This window comes from Micromys minutus (assembly GCF_963924665.1).
Source record: "Micromys minutus genome assembly, chromosome: 15".
In the NCBI taxonomy this organism is placed as follows: domain Eukaryota; kingdom Metazoa; phylum Chordata; class Mammalia; order Rodentia; family Muridae; genus Micromys; species Micromys minutus.
This window is the reverse complement of record NC_137984.1, coordinates 35209607-35230737: the sequence shown is the minus strand read 5'-3', so window position 1 is coordinate 35230737 and position 21131 is coordinate 35209607. Positions and strand designations below refer to the sequence as shown.

General features: G+C 44.9%; 1 protein-coding gene across 1 annotated transcript in view; it reads left to right on the top strand.

Moving 5' to 3' along the window:
* Positions 1-9277: 9277 nt before the first annotated feature.
* Positions 9278-21131, top strand: part of ANXA5 (annexin A5) — a 28678-nt gene continuing 16824 nt past the window's right edge. The window contains exons 1-2 of the mRNA XM_080929290.1: positions 9278-9415; positions 9528-9558. Coding sequence (XP_080785416.1) covers positions 9556-9558 — 3 coding nt within the window. The 5' untranslated portion in view covers positions 9278-9415; positions 9528-9555. The remainder of the gene's footprint in view (positions 9416-9527; positions 9559-21131) is intronic.

The following is a 21131-nucleotide window of genomic DNA, read 5'->3' as shown; positions in this document are numbered from 1 at the left end:
GACTTTAAGATTAAAAATGGCAGCATGAATACACGTTCATCACTCTCCCTTCTGAGATTATAAAAAGCGGCAGCGAAGTGATTTTATATAGCTAACCAGGCACGCAGTCGTAAAAATAGGCGCGAAGCATATGTGGCTGTGGAGCTCTGGGAATGAAGAGCTGGGTTAGTTTTTAAACCAATACTGCGAGGCAGGCGGGGCGGAAAACTCAGTCGGAACCCACCAAGGAAATTCAGAAATAGTTTAGAGACGTCAGAATGAAGGTGGAATAAGGGAACGAAAAGGCCTGGCAGCTGAACTTTTACTGGGAAGCAAACCCAGAAGAATCTAACGCGGTTGAAGTGCCCAGCTCACCCTCAGGGATGCGGTCCAACCTCTTTCTTGTTGTTTGTTTCCTTGTTTGTTTCTTTGGAGACAAGGTCTTGCTGCGAGACAGAGGTTGTTCTCCCACTTCCCCCGTCTCTTGAGAGCAGATCCTGCAGGCAGGTATCACCGAGTACAGCCTTTTCTTTTAAATGTGAATCATCAGACATTCAAGATGAACGGATCTGAACAAATAAAATAAATACTCAGAAGCAGCAGCTGAGCTCAGAGAGCTCATCACATACACAGACACACGAACACCTATAATTACCACCATTTCATTGAGTCAGACGAGTCGTGCCCGGGGAGGATGAGAGAAAGCTGTGGTGTAAAACTGTTCAGAGTATAACATGGCCTTCTGACTCTAAATGTAATTCAGTATATCAGACGTTTGGAGGATGAAATTTAGAAAGTTGGCCAGAAAGTCGATAAAAAAAAAAAGTAAGAAACAGAAAAGGGAGATGTTAGAAATCATAAAGCCCAACACTAATGAGAGTTATTCCAGGAATAGAAGATGTATATATGTATATATATATATATATATGTATATATATAAAATATATTCTAATATATTATATATATATTACATAAATTACATATATACGTGTGTATATATATATATATATATAATGGAGTGAAATATTTTCAGGGAAAAGTTGTTCCTTACCATATGAAAAGATCCTACAGAGCCCCAGAGATTAAAAAGAGCAAGGACCAGAGTGGCTTCCCACAGCTGACTGCCTGTTACCACAGGGAAGAACATGACTTCAAGCCTAGAGTCCTTCCCAGGCCAGGGTCCCGAGTAAGCAGGTTCAAGGCATTTCACATATGCAAGGTACAGTTTACTACACTTTCTTCTTTATCAGGGAAAATGCCGGAGAATGGGATCTACAAAGTCAGCAAATGAGCCAGAATAAAGACAAATCGGGTCCAAGAGTTTCTGCGTAGGCAGCCACTCATCCCAGGCTGTGTGAGCCCAGGGGGCTGCTGGATTTGGAGCTCTGCTGGCCAAGAGGTAGCCGGGACAGACAGGAAAGATGTCTCCATGGGATGGCTCCCGCACTGTTATGAGTTTGAATGTTTGCAAGGAATTCCTTAGGGGACAGTTTAAAAATAAGAAAGGTGCAGACACGGATGAAGGTATCGAGGACAATGGGGGAACAGTGGGTGGGGCAAGTAGATTCAGGTTGTTCCCTGGACTCCTCTGACCTAACATTTATTTAGCCATGGTCATGTAAGCGCTGGCTGTTGTTCCAACCAGGATCTGTAATGATGGAAATTCAGTGGGGAGGCTCGCTACACCATTAACTGTGGTGCGTGGGGGGTCAATAGTTAATCTTCTGAAAGTTCTGTATAATTACGGTAGCTGACATAGAAGTTAATTCCACAAGGAAATAAAAGACAATGGGAGAGTCGAAAAATATACATCCAGAGAACAGAAGTTAGCAGGCTCTAGCAAGGCAAAAGGCTTTTTAACTCTAAAGGCAGCAAACATTTTTGACTTTTAAATTGTAGGGCTGGCAAGATGGCTCAGTGGGTAAGGAGCTTGTAGGGAAAGTTCGACAGCCTGAGCTCCGTCCCTAAACCCAGAAGTCTCCCACAGAAGTGGGGAGACTGACTTCACAAAGTTCCTCTGAAATCTCTACGTGACAGCTATGGCATCTAATCCCCCATCAGATACACAAACACACATTAATAAATAAGTTAAATATAATTATCATTATTTGGTGCCATAATATATTTTGGAAAGGGAGGATGTTTTCACAGCTGTGTTCTTTAACTTGAGTTATAGAATAGTTTGACATTCAGAACTTAAAGTCTGTATCTAGTCAGATGTATTCATTTCTTAATTATGTGCTTCTGTGCCCACGCTGTCTTCATTCATATGTCGAGACACAGTGTCGAGTACAAAAATTGTCAAGCATGTATGATAATAGCGATATCAAGCTTACAGATGTCAAACAATGCTATATATCGCTTTTTATTAGCTCTCTTAATTATGAATATGATATATATATATATATATATATATATATATATATATATATATATATATATATATATATCAATCAATAGATTCTGTAGTTTTATTTTCTGGACATAAAATAGACTGGTAAGGCGTGCCATGGAAAGACCCAGGGGGATCTCAGAAGGGTCTTTACCTTGATTAGGAATGCCTCAAGGCAGCCTCGTGACCTGTGAACCAGCCGGCTTGCAGCCTCCTTGAATAGGACACCACATCGGCTGTAACTGGCTCCCCAGGCCTCCTCGCTAACATGGCCATTCCAGCTGCGGCACAGGCGTTCCTTGATGCCTCACACTAAAACTGGGACGGCTTTGTTTGCATGTTTTCCCTCTTCAGTTTCCCTCTGAGCCAAAGTCCTCCTCGGGTGGCCTCTCGAGATTCCTGGACTATGAGTCATTTGTGGCTGGCTGACCCACTGCAGCTGCTGGGCCTTTCGTAACCTGGAGGGCCCTTTCTTGTGCAGCCTACGTTTTCTTTGCCTGGAGGAATGTATCTCAGCTCAGGCACCAGGGGCTTGTCCTTCCCAAGGGCAGTTTCTGAAAGTACTTGGAGACACTGGCTTTGCTGAAGCCTACATTTGAAAAGCACGTCTTAATATTGGAATTGCATGCTATTTTACATGGTCTGTACACATATAATGAAATCAAAATCATGTCTACTTACTAGTAAATTCTGAAAACATTTTTTTGTGACAATCATAAAATCCATAAACCTCCCATCACTTCAAAAACTGTTCTCTTGTGCTTTTAGTCAACTAAGATGTCCTCCCCTAAAATAAGCCAAGGAGCAACCCTTCTGATTTATACTAGAAAAAGGTTTACAGTCCCTAAACTTCATCTAGATGGAGACAGAATGGACCTGTCCTTCTTACGTCTCATTCCTTTTGTTAAACAGTCGTCCCTTCCTTCCTTCCTTCCTTCCTTCCTTCTTTCCTTCCTTCCTTTCTTCCTGCCTGCCTGCCTGTCTTCCTCCTTCCCACTCTTCTTCCTTCATTTCCTCCTTTCTTTTTATTTTTAAAGATTTATTTATTTTATGAATATGAGTACACTGTAGCTGTCTTCAGACTCACCAGATTCCATTACAGATGGTTGTGAGCCACCGTGTGGTTGATGGAAATTGAACTCAGGACCTCAGAAGGGCAGTTGGTGCTCTTAACCACTGAGCCATCTCTCCAGCCCCTACTTTTCTTTCTACTGAGTAAGACTCAGCTACATAGTATTCACCCACTCACCCCGCCTTCTTCTAGGGCAGAAGATCAAAACCACGCCCCGACAGATTATAAAAAATGCAACTCAGATTTCTTGATTTGTTTCCTAGGGACTCTGATAGGATTCGCATGGGTGTATTCCAGAAAGGTGGGAGCTCAGACTGTTTCCTTTTCAGAGTCTTTAAAGCCATGTAAGTGGTGAAAGAAATTTGGAACTGTTCTTTGCATATTATTCTGTGAGCACTGATCAGACAACCTACTCTGGCTATCTCCGGATAACCCACTCAAGCTATCCCCAGATAACCCACCCTAGTTATCCCCAGATAACCCACCCTAGCTATCCCCAGACAACCCACCTTAGCTATTCCCAGATAACCCACCCTAGCTATCCCCAGATAGCTCACTGCGGCTACTCCCATATACCCCATTCAAGCTGCCCCAGATAACTCTCTGTTCCCTGTACAAACCACTCAAGCTGTTCCCTAGGTAACCTGTTGAAACTGTTCTTCATAGCATAATATTTTAAACCATGCCTGAGAGTGAAGAAGTGAGAAAAATAGAGGCCACAGATGTCATTTAAAATCCATGAAGGATGGTGACCATAACCTTGAAAGGTGGCCCTGGAATTTCAGTCATGTCGACCTCCAGGACAGACTGTTTGGACATTAATTATGCCTTTGTAATAGCTAACCCCCAAGGCCAGAGAATCTCACTATGTCTGTAGGTCAGGGATCCAGAACAGGCGTTCTGCGTTGTGTGACACTCAGGGCCTTCCATGGGGCACAGACAAAGTGCTGAGCTATGATTGCCCAGCTGTGGGGCTCCTTGAGGTGCAGGTGACGGTGAGACCTTCTTCATGGGAGCCCGGTGTCCTGCTTTGAGGTACCAGAAACAGCAGGGCAAAGTAAAGCCTTTAACTGCCCATCCAAAGTGCTGGCTCTAAAGGCCCCTCTTTAAGTGGATAGCCCAACACACACGTCTTAGTCATACATACACAATATGTTTCTGTAGTGGAAAGAAACATCAGAATGGTTCCCCCTGCAGCCTCATTCCTTGTTATAGGCTACCAGCACACAAGCAGGGTGGGGCTGAGGTCTCAGGGCCTGCCCCATATCTCCTTCCATCTGTATCTTTTGTAATAGCATTTATAACGAATTGAAAAGTAGATGTAAATCTCTTACTGAGTCTTGTGACTCATTCAATCCTATATGAAACCCGAGGAAGAAGCCGTGGGAAACCTGATACATAGCCATTGTTCAAAACTGTGGATGAAGAGGCTGGAAGTTTGGCTCGGCACTTGCTGCTTTTGCAGAGGATCTGGTTTGAGTCACAGCAGCCATACAGAGACTCAGAAACATCTGTGACTCTGGCTCCTAGGGGATCTGACATTCCCTTCTGACCTCCTTTGGCACCCGACATGCACGTGGTATATACATGATACATGAAGTCAACACACTTATATCCATAAAGTAAATCTATTGTTTTAACCTTTGAAATCTATTTTTTCTTTTTCAACCCAGGACTCACAGCGGGTATCTGAAATGAAGGTGGTCTTGTTGGAACTAAGCCCGTAGTCTATCAGGTAGACCTTTCCCCCAGGTAGAGTCCAAATTCAACTGGAGTTTATATAGTATCTGAAGAGTTGGAGAATTGCTAATTTTGAATGAACCCCTCCCCCATATTAATTAGTATCAGAAGTTGCTTCCCCCTTTGGTATTACTTTGAAAAGTGAGACCAATGGAATGCACATGTTACACGCATTCACGAAGAGACTGGTAAGAAATTGGTCACGGGACTGGAAGGACTGGAGAAGCAAAGGGTTGAGCCATCTTCCAAGAGGCCCGTGGAAGAGCACGAAGGAGAATTATGGGTAGTCTACAATAATTCTGGTCTGAAGGCCTGAACCTGAAGCACAATGGGAGGAAGGTCACCATCCCAGCTGTAGAGGGAAACAGCTTTTGTTCTATTCAAGCCCTTAACAAAAGGCCTCCCAGGGAGGTGTGTGCTTTACAGAGTGTACCAATCCACTGCTAGTCTATTTCAGAAATGCCTTCATAGACATAATGAGAGGCAACATCCAACCGGACATCTGGGCACCCTGGAGCCCAGCTAAGCTGACACATAAACTTTCCCATTACCATGAGGAGCTTTCCTTGACTGACTCCCTCACTCTCCAGCAGTTTATTTTACCTGTCAGGTCCATGCTAGCTAGAGCAATTCTGTGCACCTTTCCTTCCACCCTGTGCTCTCAGTGCCATCGGCAAGGCATAAAATACATTTATGAGTGAAAGATGCTAATGTTAGGAGGACTGGAGTCTGAAATGAGGTGGGGTGTGTGGTGTCCTGGTGTGTGGTGGCTGAGAGCTGGGCTTGTGGCAGAGAGCTGGGCTCATAGCTGCAGAACTGTGAATGGATTTAGAGATGTATTTTCATTTGTGAGTGGGATGGGTAGAGACTGAATCATCAACATGAGAAATGAGGGTTGGGTTTGGTGGCAACAGTTTTTGGAAGGATAAAGAGGTGTAAGGGATTGAAATCAATCATTTTGTTATTCCAGGAACTGGACAGGACAGCTCCTGTAATTCCAGTCAGCACCCCAAACCAAAAAAAAAAAAAAAAAATCAAATGACCATCCAACGCCGTATACTAATAAGATCATAAGACATACTTTTAATTGAATCAGGAATACGTTTTCTCCAGAATTCAGACTCTGTCTGAGAATATATCTATTCATCTAGGAAAATTCAAAGTTTATTTTGAACTCATTTTGATATCTCTTAATAATTCTGAACACTAGGAATTTGTGGTAAGCAATAGCCTTTGTTGGAAAGCAATAAACCCAAAGCCCATGTTACTCCATTCACACACGGATGTGCTCCTGTGCTTTAAATATGAAATGTCTCCACAGGCTTCTGCCTTTCATGCTTCTCAGCTGGTGGTGCCACTTTTTGGGAGATTCCTGAAACTTGGGGGGGGGTGGGGCCTCACTGGGTGCAGCCTTGAAGATGGCATCTGCTCTGCTTCTCCACTCTGTTCTGGCCATCATGAGGTGAAGAAGTTCTTCACCACACACTCCTGCCAACATAAGAGTTCGTCCAGGAGTGTGGGCCAAGCAGCCATGGAGCAAGCCCCCTAAAACTGTGAGCCAGGAGAAGCTGTCCTTTTGGTAAGTACTTCTGTCAGTCAGAGCCATGCTAGCCTGACCTCTATAAATGCTTAGACCATGGGAGGAACTCAAGGCCCAGCGGCAAATAAGACACAAGATATCTACCCTGTCCTGAGTATGTTTTGGAGATCCTCTCACACGTTTTCATTGATTTGTTTGTTCGTTTATTGCAGCCCTATCGATAAAATCTAGGGTTGTATGCACAGGAGAAAAACACGGTACCCATAGCTGCATTCCCATTCCTAACTTTACTTTGGATTTGAAGACAGAAACCCACTACATTCCTCAGGCTGGCTTTGAACTCTCCCTTTAGACCAGACTGACTTTGAATTTCTCAGATTCCTACCTTTTACATTCCTAAGTAGTTACATCAACAGGACTACTCCCTTAGGCCTGGCTAGCCCTTTAAAGACCAAAACATTCTTTCTGAAAGAGTCCTATGACATATTGTGATTGTTTATCCAAGATCCACAGTCTAGGCTCCTGTTGGGAAGTTGATGAACTTTTTTTTTCTTTTGATAAATACAAATGTTTTGAATAAAAATAGCGGAACGGCATTTAAGGTTATGATTCTCCAGAGTCTCAGCTTGTAAGTCCTTAGACAACACATTCGCAAGCTGAATGGCTCCAGACAACATTCTGAAGATGTCATTTGATGAATCACTCCCAGACTGATACGTCGAAAGCCAGCTTCCAAGGTCATAGGACTGCCTTTAAGAAGCATCAAATTGTGGACATTCCCTCTGTGGTTGAGAGCAATACCCTGATAATGGAGGTTCCAGAGGGCCAGTGAGCATCTTGTGTCATGTGATGCTTCAGAGAGATGAGGTTCTCTGAGGAAGAGGACCCTCGCCAGACCCTGAACTGCAGAGCCTTGATCTTGAATTTTCCACACAGGTGAGAAATAAAATTCTGTTGCTTGTAAGAAACTACATTATAGCATCATCACATGCGTTCTTTCACAGTGTGCCCTCTCGTCAGCGGTTGCGTGTGTGTGCGCGCGCGCATGCGCACTATATTTAGATTATTAAGGTAGGCCATTTTATGCATGTTTTCCAAGGTGCTCAACACACTCAATCTCACTAAGTCAGGCTTCCCTTTAGTTGGAAAATCTGAAAAGCCTCCTTTGGGAAATAGTGTTCCTCTGCTCTCTCATCCAGGAGCTCTGTCTTTCTACAGAGACCTCACATTCGTACGGAAAGTCAGCTTGCTCCTCTATAATGGGTCAAGGAGAATAAGCTAATTGCAATGGGATGTAAAGGAAACATTTGCTGGGGAAGATCAAGGGTCTGAGTCTAATAATTTATGTTATTATTTGGCTGCCGGGCAGATAGATCATTGTACACCATCTGCCGTAAGGCATAGTTTTCTACAGCATTGTTAAACAGGCTTCGGCAGTCTTAATTCCAGAGAAAGGAGGAAACGGAGTTGAGTAGATGTGGGTGAGGAAAAAAAATGCTTAGGTCAGATTGAAGGAGATGCTATTAGAATGAAAGTAAACAAGAGCGGCCGAGATACGTGCAGGGGAGAGGCGGGGAAATGGGTGCATCGAAGTCGTAACATTAGTAAGGGGTCAAATGGGAGGGTCCCTTAGTGTAGGAAACAAAACAGCAAAAACCAAAGTAGTCTAAGAAAAACAATTCCCTGGGAGAAGTGCTGGAATGTCTGAGGCTATGCGGAGCGGCTAGGTCCCTGGAGAAGAGATTCCACAGAGCACATGAAGGGGAAAAGCAATGGGGACAAGGGTACACTCTGGGAAAGGTGGCAGGCTTCCCCCTCCTCAGCGGCAGTTTTGTCTATTTTCCCAGAAAACCATTAATCTACGTTGTCAGGGCCCTCCTTCAACTCCCAACCCCGGCTGGCTCCTTTTGGCTCAAAGACCTGATCCTGACTTTCTAGAACATCCACAGTCCTTTTGCAGCATCTGTAGGCCTCGCAGGGGGTGGGGGAGGAGAGGAGGGCTCCACCTTAGTCACGTGCACCTTGGGTCTTCCAAGTTACAGGCGGGGTTTGAAAATGAAACCCGTTTGGAAATGAGGCTTCGACACAGTCAGCTAAAGGGCTGCCCATTTGCTACACGGATACCCAGAAACAAACACCAGCAAGAAACACTTGGAAAGCAATCTGGCAAAGATCCTCATTGCCCCATGCTTAGCGTGCGATGCAAGACGCTGTGGGCTGCCGCTGTGACGGTCCCCAACTCTCCAGGTCCACCAAGACCCCTGGGCCTGCAGCGACTCCAGCCGGGCGGAGAATGGGCGTGGAACAGCCGCGTCCCAAGCTGGCGCGGGAGCGTGGAGACTAGGACGTGGCAGGGCGTGGCCGGGGGTGGTGCTTAAGTTAGGGGCGCGGCCATGGTAGGGGCGTGGCCTGTCTGAGCACCTAGTCCCGCAAGGGAAGTACGGTAGCCAGGGCTGTGGCGGGTGCCCGGGACAAGGCGGAGCTTATAGTGCAGCGTCGCTGGGGGCGGGGCCCTGGTGGGTGTGTGATCTTGACAGGGGCGTGGCGTGGCGTGGCGGAGCCAGGTCCTGCTCCTTGGGTTGGGCTGGCCAGGGCGTTTCCGTTGCACGGAGCTGCCGAGAGTACTTACTGCCTTGTCTCTCGGCGACTGCATCTGTCCCACTCTCATCCGCAGTCTGCGCTCTACCGTCTGGTAAGTGACCGTGGTCCAGGAAGCGACTCCTTCACCAAGGGCGCAGGGCCCTTTTTGGGGCGGGGGACCAGAGCTCCAGTGACCGTCTCTCTCTTTCTCCCTCTCCCCGCAGCTCCAGCCCACTCCTGACCAACAGCATCATGGTAAGCCGTGTGTCTGCGACCAGGGCGATCGGGACCCTCTCCGAAGGCAGCAGAGCTGGGAGAGATGAAGCTGCTTTCGGAATCTCTTGGTCTCCACTTTTCCCTTCTGTGTCCTTCTCTATGTCCTCTCTGTGACCTTTTTGGTGTTGTCGCGCCCCCCCCCTCCACCCCCGTGTGCGCTCTCCTGTTTCCTCCCTCAGCCCGGAGTGTCCGGAATCAGCCGGTGTCTCCCCGGTGCCTGTGAATCAGGCCGCCCCAAATCCAGAGTGGTCAAATTTAGATTCGGAGCAGGAACTCTTGGTCATGTGAGGAGAACGCCCTTTTGGCTTCCCTTATTTTTTTATTTTCCCGCAGTTTCTTGTGTTTGAATACTGGGTGTGTGTGGGTGATTTCCATGGTGCTTCAGGGGAGTTGTCCCCTCCCCCCGCCCTGCAAGGCGCTATTTATTTAAAAGGAACTGACTGTGCTTTTCTTTCTTTCTTTCTTTTTTTTCCCTACTAAAGGCACTGAACCAAAAAGCTGGGTTTCCAAAGTAAGGAACTCGCAAAACGAGTTTGCTTTGGGGCTTTTTCAGAAGTCGATTACTTAATAGAGTTTGTTTTATTTTGGTTTTTTTTTTGTTGTTGTTTTTTGGTATTTTTTGTTTTGTTTTGTTATTCTTTTAAAAGATCTCCCAATGTTTGTCAAGAGTGTAGCAAAGAAAAGTTAGTTTGGTTTTTTTGTTTTTTTTTTTTTTTTTTTTTTTTTTTTTTTTTTTTTTTTGGTTTTCCAAGACAAGGTTTCTCTGTGTTGCTTTGGCTGTCCCAGAACTCTCTCTGCTAGCCTGGAACTCACAGACAGCATCTGCTGAATGCTGGAGCTTAAGGCCTTCACGGCCACCGCCCAGCTTATGTAGTAATTTTTCAAAGTTGGTCATGTGAATCAATTATCATACCTAAAATATTTTGCCCTAAGGCAGGGTGGCTATACCTGGAATCCTATGTCTTGGGAAATAGAGGCAGGAGGATCACGAGTTAGAAGTCATCTTTGGTCATCAAGGCCTTGGCTTTAACAGAGGGTCTCATCAAACAAAACAACAAAGCTTTATACCCTGAATGAAACTAATTTCACTCATCTTGCCAATCTAACTGGCCTGTTCAGAGATGGGACAGTCTTTTAAATAAGTATTTCAGCCTACTCAATGGGCTTGAACACACACACACACACACACACACACAAACACACACACACACACACCAATCTATCTTCCCTCCTCCCTTTCCCTTTTCTGTCCCCCTCCTTCTCTCTCTCCCTCTCTCCTTCCCTTTCTCACCAGTCCACAAGTCAGGTTGCTTCAGTACTATTGGATAAGATTTCATGGGATTAAGATGATTTGGTAATGTTATTAAGTTTATACAGTGTACCCTGCTTCCATTCCTCTGCGTGTGCTCATAAGTAGTTCTCTCATATTACCTCAAGAAGACCTTGGATTTAGGTTCTTCAGCAATGAAGTGCATTGTGTGTGTGTGTGTGTGTGTGTGTGTGTGTGTATGTGTTTGTGGAGTTTATCTTCGTATGTTGGTGTGATGATAGACATGGTGGTTAGCAAGATTCACAGAACAATTCCCTCCATCTTTGCCCATTTGGCTTACTCTTAAATATCTTGTAAATTTTCCAGGGATATCTTCAGTGTTTTGGTTTTGACAAAGTCCCAATGTGTGGCGCAGGCTGGTTTGGAAGGGTAGGCTTTCTCTTTCTCTGAGGTCTCCTTGCCTCAGCCCCCCAAGTGCAGAGGTGACAATCGTGTGCCATTGCACACAGGCAGCTTGCAGTTTCTCAATCAATTATTTTCCATCATTTCCACTCTTTATCCAATAGTATTGGAAACACTAACATGCTGAGCTTTTCTGCAGCGTTGTCAGTAATCTTTGGAAAGCACAAAAGTAAACCATTTTGTTTAAATAACTCAGACTAGGAGAGTGCTTTGTATCTTGCATTTGGCGATGTGGGATGTCGATCCACATTTTATAAGTGCTGTCCCTCCCTCTCCCTAGTGGTTTTGGGGACCAGGTCTCAAAGAGCTCAGCCTGGTCTTGAACTCAACATGTAGCTGAGGATGACTTTGAACTTTGATCCTCCTGCCTCGGCCTCCCAAGTGCTTGGATTACAGGAGTGCACCCCAAATCCTGGCTATGACTGTATTTTGCTATCTAATGCCTCCTTTGGATTCTGGAGTCATTTAGGAAAACTGAAACTTTTATGTTAGGTTTCAGTTTCTTTGGTTGGAAGGACTTATGTTGCCCCAAGGGGATAGGAACCAGAGACTTGCATTCCATGACATCTGGAGATTAATGGTATCATATTTCTCTCTCAGAGGTGTGTGCTTCAGTAATTAAAAATGCATTGTTTAAATATTAATCTCTCTTGATTATTGAAATAATTTCCCACTACAGCAGTTCTTCACATTTATGAACTTTAATTATGTACCTATATTGATAATTTTCTTTTACTTGTGTTGGGACTGTACCGTTTATTCAAGTACAGAAATGCAGAAGCAGAACATGAGGATGACTGACCATCTTGCTAAGAATTTAACTAGAAAGAATTGGTTAAGCCAGGTGGTGGCACACTCCTTTAATCCCAGCACTCAGGAGGCTGAGGCAGGTGGATCTCTGGGAATTTGAGGCCAGCCTTACAGAGCAAATTCCAGGACAGTCAGGGCCACACCACAGAGAAGCCGTGTCTTGCAAAAACAAAAGACCTAGGTCAGTCTCCTGCACACTCCATGCTCCCTGGGTAGTTCCACCTCTGTGTACCTGCATGAGCCCAGGTTAGCTGATTCTGCGGGTTTTCTTGTAGTGTCCCTAACCCCTCTTGTACCTATAATCTTTTCTCCCCTTCTTCAGAATTTCCCAAGTTCCACCTAATGTTTGTCTGTGGGTCTCTGCATCAGTTGCCGTCGGTTGCTGGGTGTAGCCTCTCAGTTACGATAGGCTCCTGTTTGCAAGCATAGCAGAATATCATTAATGGTGTCAGGGGTAGGCCCTCTCATTTTCTGCTCTATCTTCACCCCTGCACACCTTGTAGGTTTTGTGGCTGGCTGGGTGTCCCAGTCCCTCCTTTGGAAGTTTTGCCTGATTACAGGAGGTGGCTGGTTCATGCTTCATTGCCAGAAGTCTTAGCTAGAGTCGCCCTTATAGATTCCTGGGAAATTCCATTGCCTTAAGTTTCTAGATTGTCTCAAAAATCCACTAACCCCACCCCAAGTTATCTGCACATGTATAAGAGCGGTGTAGTTTGGTCTTCATGTGGGATTCCTAACAGTAGGCGCAGGGGCTGTATCTGATGCTTATTGCCTGCCTTTGGGTCCCTTTTCCCTAACCAAGCTGCCAAAGTCTAGCCTTAATAGGACTATTACCTATTATGTCCTGTCAGAGTAGGGGATAACACTGCGGCAAAGGAACATACTGAGGGCCACCTGGCTTCATGTTATCATGTTTGCCAAATACACAGGACAGTAAGAATCCACAGATTAACATGGTGAGAGCCAGTAGTTTTTCCGTCCTAATCCTGGCCCCTTAGCATCAACAGATTGGCTGTTTGATAAAGAAAATACCTTAATGATAGCTTTTTCAGTATTTGTTAAAGGAAACACAGAGGTTAATTTTATTTTTCTAATATCTATACATACCTATAAAAAGTGGACAATAGCAATTTTTAAATGTAGGCTTGAAAAAATTAATTTGAATGAGTTATAGGATTTTAAACCATAATGCCCCTGCTATTTTAGCATAACAATGCTGCTATGTGGGTAACAAATCACTATGATTATTGGATTAGTACATTTTCTATTACAGTAAATTTGAATGCAAACTAATTCAACTTATTAATCACTAACAAAGCTGTTAAAGATGCCTGAATTATCTCTATATAGTAGAATATGCATGAATCATTTTATATTTCCCTTTCTATACCCAACTTCTTATATAAATGCAATTTTTTTCTTTACATCTTAGTAATGTTTCTTCAGTTAGACTTACCGTATTTTGGGTTAGATCTTAAAAATTGAGTTTTTAAAATTTTTTAGGTGTTGAAACACCATGACAAAAAGCATTCTGGGGTGGGATTTAGTTCGTTTCTGTGTCATAGCTCATCATCAAAAGCAGTGAGGGCAGGAACTCAAGCAAGGCAGTTACCTGAAGACAGGAACTGACGTAGAGGAGGTCTGCTGTATACTGGCTTTCTTGTTTCTCATGGCTTCCTTGTTCCTCCTGGCTTCCTTGTTCCTCCTGGCTTACTCACTGTGCTGATTGCTTTTGTGTATCAACTTGACACAAGCTGGAGATATCACAGAGAAAGCCTCCCTTGAGGAAATACCTTCATGAAATCCAGCTGTAAGGCATTTTCTCAACTAGTGATCAAGTTGTGTGGCTGGTGCCATCCCTGGGCTGGTAGACCTGGGTTCTATAAGAAAGCAGTCTGAGCAAGCCAGGGGAAGCAAGTCAGTAAGTAGCTTCCCTCTAAAACTTCACAACCCAGGCATGCATTGTTTGTGCTGTGTTCAACATTCTTACCTTTCAAGCTCCTCCAGAATCTCTCACCAAGCTTTGTACACAGTGGGGCTTTTTATTATTGTGTATATTTATCATATACGTATATGACTATGCTGTCTCCATTTCCTCCAGAAGAGGGCATTGGATCCCATTACAGATGGTTGTGAGCTACCATGTGGTTGCTGGGAATTGAACTCAGGACTTCTGGAAAAGCAGCTAGTGTTCTTAACCGATGAGCCATCTGTCCAGCCTCAATGTTTTGTTTTGTTTTCTAGCCCAAAGTCCCAATGTTCTTCTATTATACTTCCCTTAAAATTACATGGTCAAGTCTGTAACAACAGTATCCTACCATCCTGGTACCAACTTGTCCTAGTTACGGTTACTGCTGCTTTGACACCATGACCAAAAAAAAAAAAAAAAAAACTCGGAAGGAAAGGGTTCATTTCACTCACAGATCCATATAACAGCACTGTTAGCTTTTTTATTTCACTGTATAGCCATGGCCAAATTAATAGGTATCCTATTTACTTTAAATAGTTGAAAGTTCATGGGCTGTTTTCTTTGGTTTTGAAAAAAAAGGTTGTCTGTATTTTGTAGACAGATGAACCATTTCATAAATTTTAATTCGGTTTAAAGATCTCTTTTTTAGGTAATCAAATTTTCAGAATTTAATTTTGAGCAATTTGAGTTTAAGTTCATTAGTTTTGCTACTCCTTTTATCTCTTTTGTGGGGTGGTGGTGGTGGTGGTGGATGCTTTTTGAGATTGTTTCTCTGTTCAGCCTTGGCTGTCCTGGAACTTACTCTGTAGATCAGCCTTACAGAGATGCTTCTGCCTTTCAGGTTCCGGGATGAAAGACATGACCACTACCACCCAGCTGGTTTTGCTGTTCTTAAGGAGTTAAAATGTTTGCTACACTAGGAATGTCATGGAGACAAAAGTGGGCTGTATAAGTGTTCAGTAGGAACTTCGAGAGTATCAGTTACCTCTGTGATATATATTTAAACTGTTGAAGGGTTGGCTGGAAAATTTGGGGGTTGGTTTAGAATTGTGGGCTCATAACAATAATTTACCAAGGCCCTTGGCAGGATCACAGTAAACAACTACATTTTTCTCTGAGTTCATTCCAGAGGAATTTCGGGACATTGGCTTCCATCTCAGGTTGGTTATCTCTGTTGAGCATCGTGGGCTGGTCCAAGGACCTGTTACCCATGGCCTCTGCTGTACCGGCTCAGGATGGAAACAGATCCCAATCCCCTTGACTCTGGCTTCATTTGGATTCTGAGAAAGAAACTTGGCTGCTTTGCAAGCCACTGAACCCTTCATTGGCATCAGCAAGGCCGGGTTTCCGTATCACTTACCGAGCTTCTTGGAAGACCTCTTCTGGTGCTTAGGTGACCTAGGGATGTTCGGATTGTGACTTTCTTCTTATGATTTCAGATTCCAAAACAGTAAATAAATTTCTAATTGTAGATCTATTTCTGAAATACACTGTAGTTGCATAACTGTCTACTATTCTATAATTGCACAGCTGTATTATTTGAATTAGAATTAGTATTCCCAAGGTCTTTGCTTTAAACATGTTTTGGATCCATCCTTTCTTTCTGTTAGTAGCTCACACAGTGTGCAAACATGTAAGCCATTGGTGGGAAGGAATGCATACTGCCGGTGGGACACCTTTTTCCATTGTCTTTACTTCCCACTTGTGTGTGTGTGCTGACCATTTGGATATTTGCTTTCCCACTCCATCTTGGGTCTTGTGAGACTGGAAAGTATAATGGGAGCTGTGACTAAAGGCTGTTGCTAGAAGGGATGCATTGCCAAACCCTTCAGACACATCATCAAGTGCTTGGGATGCATTTTGGAAGCAGGTATTACTCTTATCTGGGGTGGCTTTGCTGGCACCATTTCTGTAGGATAAAGGAAGGGCAGCAACATGAGTAACCATAGTGGGAACAAATGCTTAGGACATGGCCAGGAATTTGGCTTGATGGAACTGTAGTTTGTAGTGTCAGAGTGACCATAGTAAGGGAGGTGAAAGGTGCCCTGTCTTGGAAAAGGATACCACAGAGAAAGGCAGAGTCAGACCCGAGTAATAGGAATTGTTTTCTAGGTGGTCAAGAGCCCTTCTTGGGCCATTAAAGGTAAGTTTGCCTGGACCAGGTTTGTGTTTAAGGCAGATTATTCTGGCCCTAGCGTGGTGACTGCATTCGTGGGTGTTGTAGAAGACGACATCCTTGTTGGAGTTGAAAGGGAAACTGGATCACTCAGAAACGTGTTCCAGTAATCCCAGGGAGTGCCCCGCTACCGTCACAGAATTAAGCGAGGCAGTGGTGTGGACAAGATCTCACTCAGGCACAGGCTTGTCTTTAGCTCACAACAATCCTCCTGTATCAGCCTCCAGAGTCCTAAGAATACAGGTGTTAGTCACTATGCAGGGCACAGTTGGGCCTAGATTGGAGGGACCTATGGGAGAAGGGGACCACCTTGATATGAAACTGAGGAGGTGGCTGATGAGGAGCTAGGTGCAGGTCAGGATGCTGGCTTCTGAGTTTAGGTTTGGACAGAGAACACAGAACTGGATTTGTTGAATATGAGTTCCTATCAAATATTAAGGTTTTTAGCACCCACAGGGGATCAAATGTCTAACTGTGGCCCCTGGGTTCCCATACTTTGGTGCACATAGACTCACATAGGTTCACATGCATACACATAAATTAAAAACAAAAGCTTTACAGGGGCCTGGAGAGATGTTCAAGGGCACTTGCTCTTGCTGAGGATCCAGGTTTACTTCCCAGCATTCACGAGTACTTATAACCATCTGTAGGCAGCTCAAGTTCTAAGGGAACTGATGCCCTGTTCTGGCATCTTCGGGCAATAGGCACTTGTGTGGTACACATCCACACACACAGGCAGAATACTCACATAGAGAATTTTTGAAAACTATTTAGACTGCACTTCCCTCTGAACAGCAAGGTACTCACACTCCCCAAGTCCTCCCACATCTCTGCTGACTTTTATATCATTTATCTCTGTCTACGACTAAACAGCACTTGAAACTTTTCTGCCGTAGCATAGTCTAAGTTCTAGTCATGAGATCTGTGCTTCTGAAACAAAGCTCCGAATCTCTTGACTGTCCTATAACCCTGGTTGTTTTCTGATCCTCTTGCAAGTGGATTGGTTGGCTGTTGCTGCTTTCTAAGTGGTGCTCACAGAATGCACCTTTGGACAGTTAGGTGGCGCAGCAGACTCTCCGCTACCTCGAGAGCTCTTGGGAGCTGAAGCTCTTGCACATATCAGCGGTGGAGACACCTACCTTACTGTTGGCATCTTCTAAGAGCACACTGTGTTTCTTTCATTTACCGATGTCTGCCAGTGAAAGACATTCTGCACTGGCAGGGAAGGTTAAAATCAAAACATACAACAGCAAAGAAAGACACCAAAGGGTTTGTTTTTTTAAAGGCACTAGGAAGAGAGTTCAGTGTCTTCCATATGCTAGGCAAATGCTCTGCTGATGAGCTGTGTCAGCAGCCTTTTTCTCTGTTGCTTTTTTTTTGAGACATGGTCTCACTGGGCTATCCTCGAAGTCCTGGGCTATCCTGTTGCCTTGAACTTTTGCTCTCCTGTGTCAGACTCCTGAGTAGCTGGGATGATAGGCATGCCTCCAAAGCCCAACTAACAGAGTCTTAAGCCACTGTCTTAGGGTTTCTATTGCTGTGATGAAACACCATGACCAAAAAGCAAGTTGGGGAGAAAAGGGTTTATTTAGCTTACACTTCCATATCGATGTTCATTATTGAAAGGAAGTTAGGGCAGGAACACAAACTGGCCAGCATCCCAGAGGCAGGAGCTGATGCAGAGACCATTGAAGAGTGCTGCTTACTGGCTTGCTTCTAATGGCTTGCTCAGCCTGCTTTCCTATAGCACTCTAGACACCAGCCCAGAGATGACACCACCTAGCATAAGCCCTCCCTCATTGATCACTAATTGAGAAAATGCCTTACAGCTGGATCTCATAGGGGCATTTCCTCAACCGAGGCTCCCCCTTCTCTGATGACTCTAGGGTCAGAGGATTGGGGTCAGGGCTGGGATCATGTGTCTGACCTAGATGTGTTCTCACCCTGTGTTTGTTTTGTAATGCACAATTGTGTCAGGCTCACTTTGCCCTCTGATCTTGATCATCCAATTCCTTCTTTTCTCCTTCCTCTTTTTTTCTCCTTCCTTCCCTCCAACCCTCCCTCCCTCCTTCCCTCCCTTCCTTCCTTTCTTTTTGTTGTTGTTTTGTTTTCCAAGACAGGGTTTTTCTGGCTGTCCTAGAACTAACTCACTCTCTAGACCAGGCTGGTCTCAGACTCACAGAGTTCTGCTTGCCTTTGCCTCATTTTAATTCAGTGATAAGGATGTCCTGTTCCCGGTCAGTTGGCTGCCTTATCAGTGGGCCTTTCGTTTACTTATCCAACCAGACCTTCCTATTTTTACTGGGAGGAGGTTCAGACTTTGGTTTTCCAGGCAATAAAACTATCTCGATAAAGACTGGATGAGAGTTAAAAAGTGAATTATGTGTGTGGACAGGTGTTGTGTGTGCAAGTATCATGAATTTTTCTTGTGGGGAATTGCTGGTGAGAGATGAAGTATGTGAGGATAAGTTGAGGCTGCCTGAGGGACCAGAACCTGTTACAGATGAAGCTTTTCTATTTTGGTAGACTATGGGGATTTCAGGAAGTGGGCCTCCCAGTGACTCACTCAGAATCAGATTGCATTTTGTGTGGGGAGCCAGGGGAAGGCAGAGCCCTGACTAGGGTTTGGTTCACATTACTCATACGTAGGACTCAAGTCTGATCTGCTAATGCTGCCACGTGGCCTTGCTAGCCCTGTATGGAATACAGCAAAAACGGTGTCTCTATCTCTAGAAAGTTGTTAGGTATGTGGCTGGAAGTTTTTCTTCTGGCTAGTAGTGAAATCTTTAAGGATGCCTTCCTTCCTTACAACCGTCAAACAGTTTCCGTCGTCCCTAGGATCGGATGTATGTTTTGAGATAAATGATTTCTATTTTATGTTCAATCTTGCCATTGTTTAGCTCTGTCTGCAGTTTCTTCATAACTTACAGATCAGATCAATATTTCCTCTTAAAGTGCATTTACAAATGTTGTTTGGGAGATGTGATTTTTTACCCCCGAGGCAAACTATCTTACTGTCTTGCAGAATCCTTTGTGTACCACAGGAATACGTCTGCCACACTCTCCGGTACCTGTCTCTGGGCAGCCCTTTGTTCTGTCCCCTCCCCTCCTCTCTTCTGTGTGCTGGATAGTTTCATATCAAGTTGCTATAAGCTAAAGTCACCTGAGAGGAGGGAACCCCAGTTCAGAAAATGCTTACATAAGATGGTTGTAGGCCCCAAGTACTATTGCTGATGCCAAGTAGTGCTTACTGGCAGGAACATGATATGGATGCCTCCTCAGAGGCTCTGCCAGAGCCATACTGATACAGAGGAGGATGCTTGCAGCTAACCATCAGACTGAACACGGGGACCCCAATGAAGGAGCTGAAAGGGTCTGCAACCTCATGGGAAGAACAAAACGACCAACTAACCAGACCCCTCACAGCTCCCAGGGCCTAAAACACCAACCAATGAGTTTGAATGGAGAGACCCATGGCCCAGGTGCATATGCAGAGAGCATAGCGTTTTCTGGCATCAATGGGAGGGGAGGCCTTTGGTCCAGTGAAGGCTCATTTTCCCAGTGTAGGGGAATGCCAGGGTGCTGAGGTGGGAGAGGGTTGTTGGGAGAGGGAGCACCTTCATGGAGACAATGGGAGGGGGATGGAGGATGGGAGTGGGAGAAAGGGATAACATTTGAAATGTAAATATAGAGAGTATAAAAAAAAAAAAAAAAAAAACAAAAAGATGGGTTGTAGGCAAGCCTGTAGGGTACTTTCTTAATTAGTGATTTATAGGGAAGGGCCCAGCCCCTTGTAGGTGATATCATCTCTGGGCTGGTCCTGGGTTCTGTAAGAAAGCAAACTGAGCAAGCCATGGGAAGTGGTAGCTAATAAGCGGCACCCTCCATGGCTGCTGCTTCAGCTCCTGCTTCCAGGGTCTCCCCCCCCCCCCACCCCCGCTTAGGGTCCTGCCTCTCCTGCGTTGGATGATGAACTGTTTCACGGAACTATAAGTGAAATCAACCCGTTCCTTCCTAAGTTGCTTTGGCCATGGTGTTTCATCACAGCCGTAGTAACCCTAACTGGGACATTCTGGGAGCCTTTTCTCTCTTCTTGCCTTGGGAGGAAGTGCAACAACCTCAGGATTAAGGAGCCACATGCTCTTGGTTTGGGTCAAGTCTTAACTGCTACTTAGTTGCTTGGGAAGGATTTGCTAAACTGTTAAGCTGGCCTCATTTGTCAAGTCTCACTGAGACACCCACAGGGCACCCACACAGCTCCTGAGCCAGTGTTGTACACAGCAGGCAGTTGTCATTCTGATCCCAATCATTCCTCCCTCCACCCACTTCTTCCTACCTTTTAATGTGTCCTGAGGAACTGGATACCTCCAGCCCTGTATCACCTGGATGACTGTCGCTTACAGCTTACAGCCTGCTCCTTTCCCCAAGTGCCTGCTATGGGCTGTCCAGGTCTCTCGGCCATATTCTCATAGAGCCTGTTCCTTCGTCCCACTACTGTCAGTCAGTGCTGAGCAGAGACCACACTGTTCCTGGCCCCATTGCCTTCACTGGCTGCAGGATCAGACCTTTACTATCTGTGTGGCATTCGTGGACTTTTCCTGTGTTGATTTGTCTATTTGACCCAATGCCTTTTCCGGTCTCCTGTAGCACTTTGCCTGGAGTAATAGGTCATTTTAGTCTTGAGTGCTTTTATGCAGGCTGGCAGGGGATCTGTCTATTTTTATAATCTTGGCCACTCTACAGGCAACTTTTAAGACTTGGGGTATCTCCCCTCCCCCGCCTCAGTTTCTTCTCTTCCCATTTCTGTGCTTTCCCTCTCACAATCTCTCAAGTGTGTGCATGTGTGTGTCTGTGTATGTGTGTCT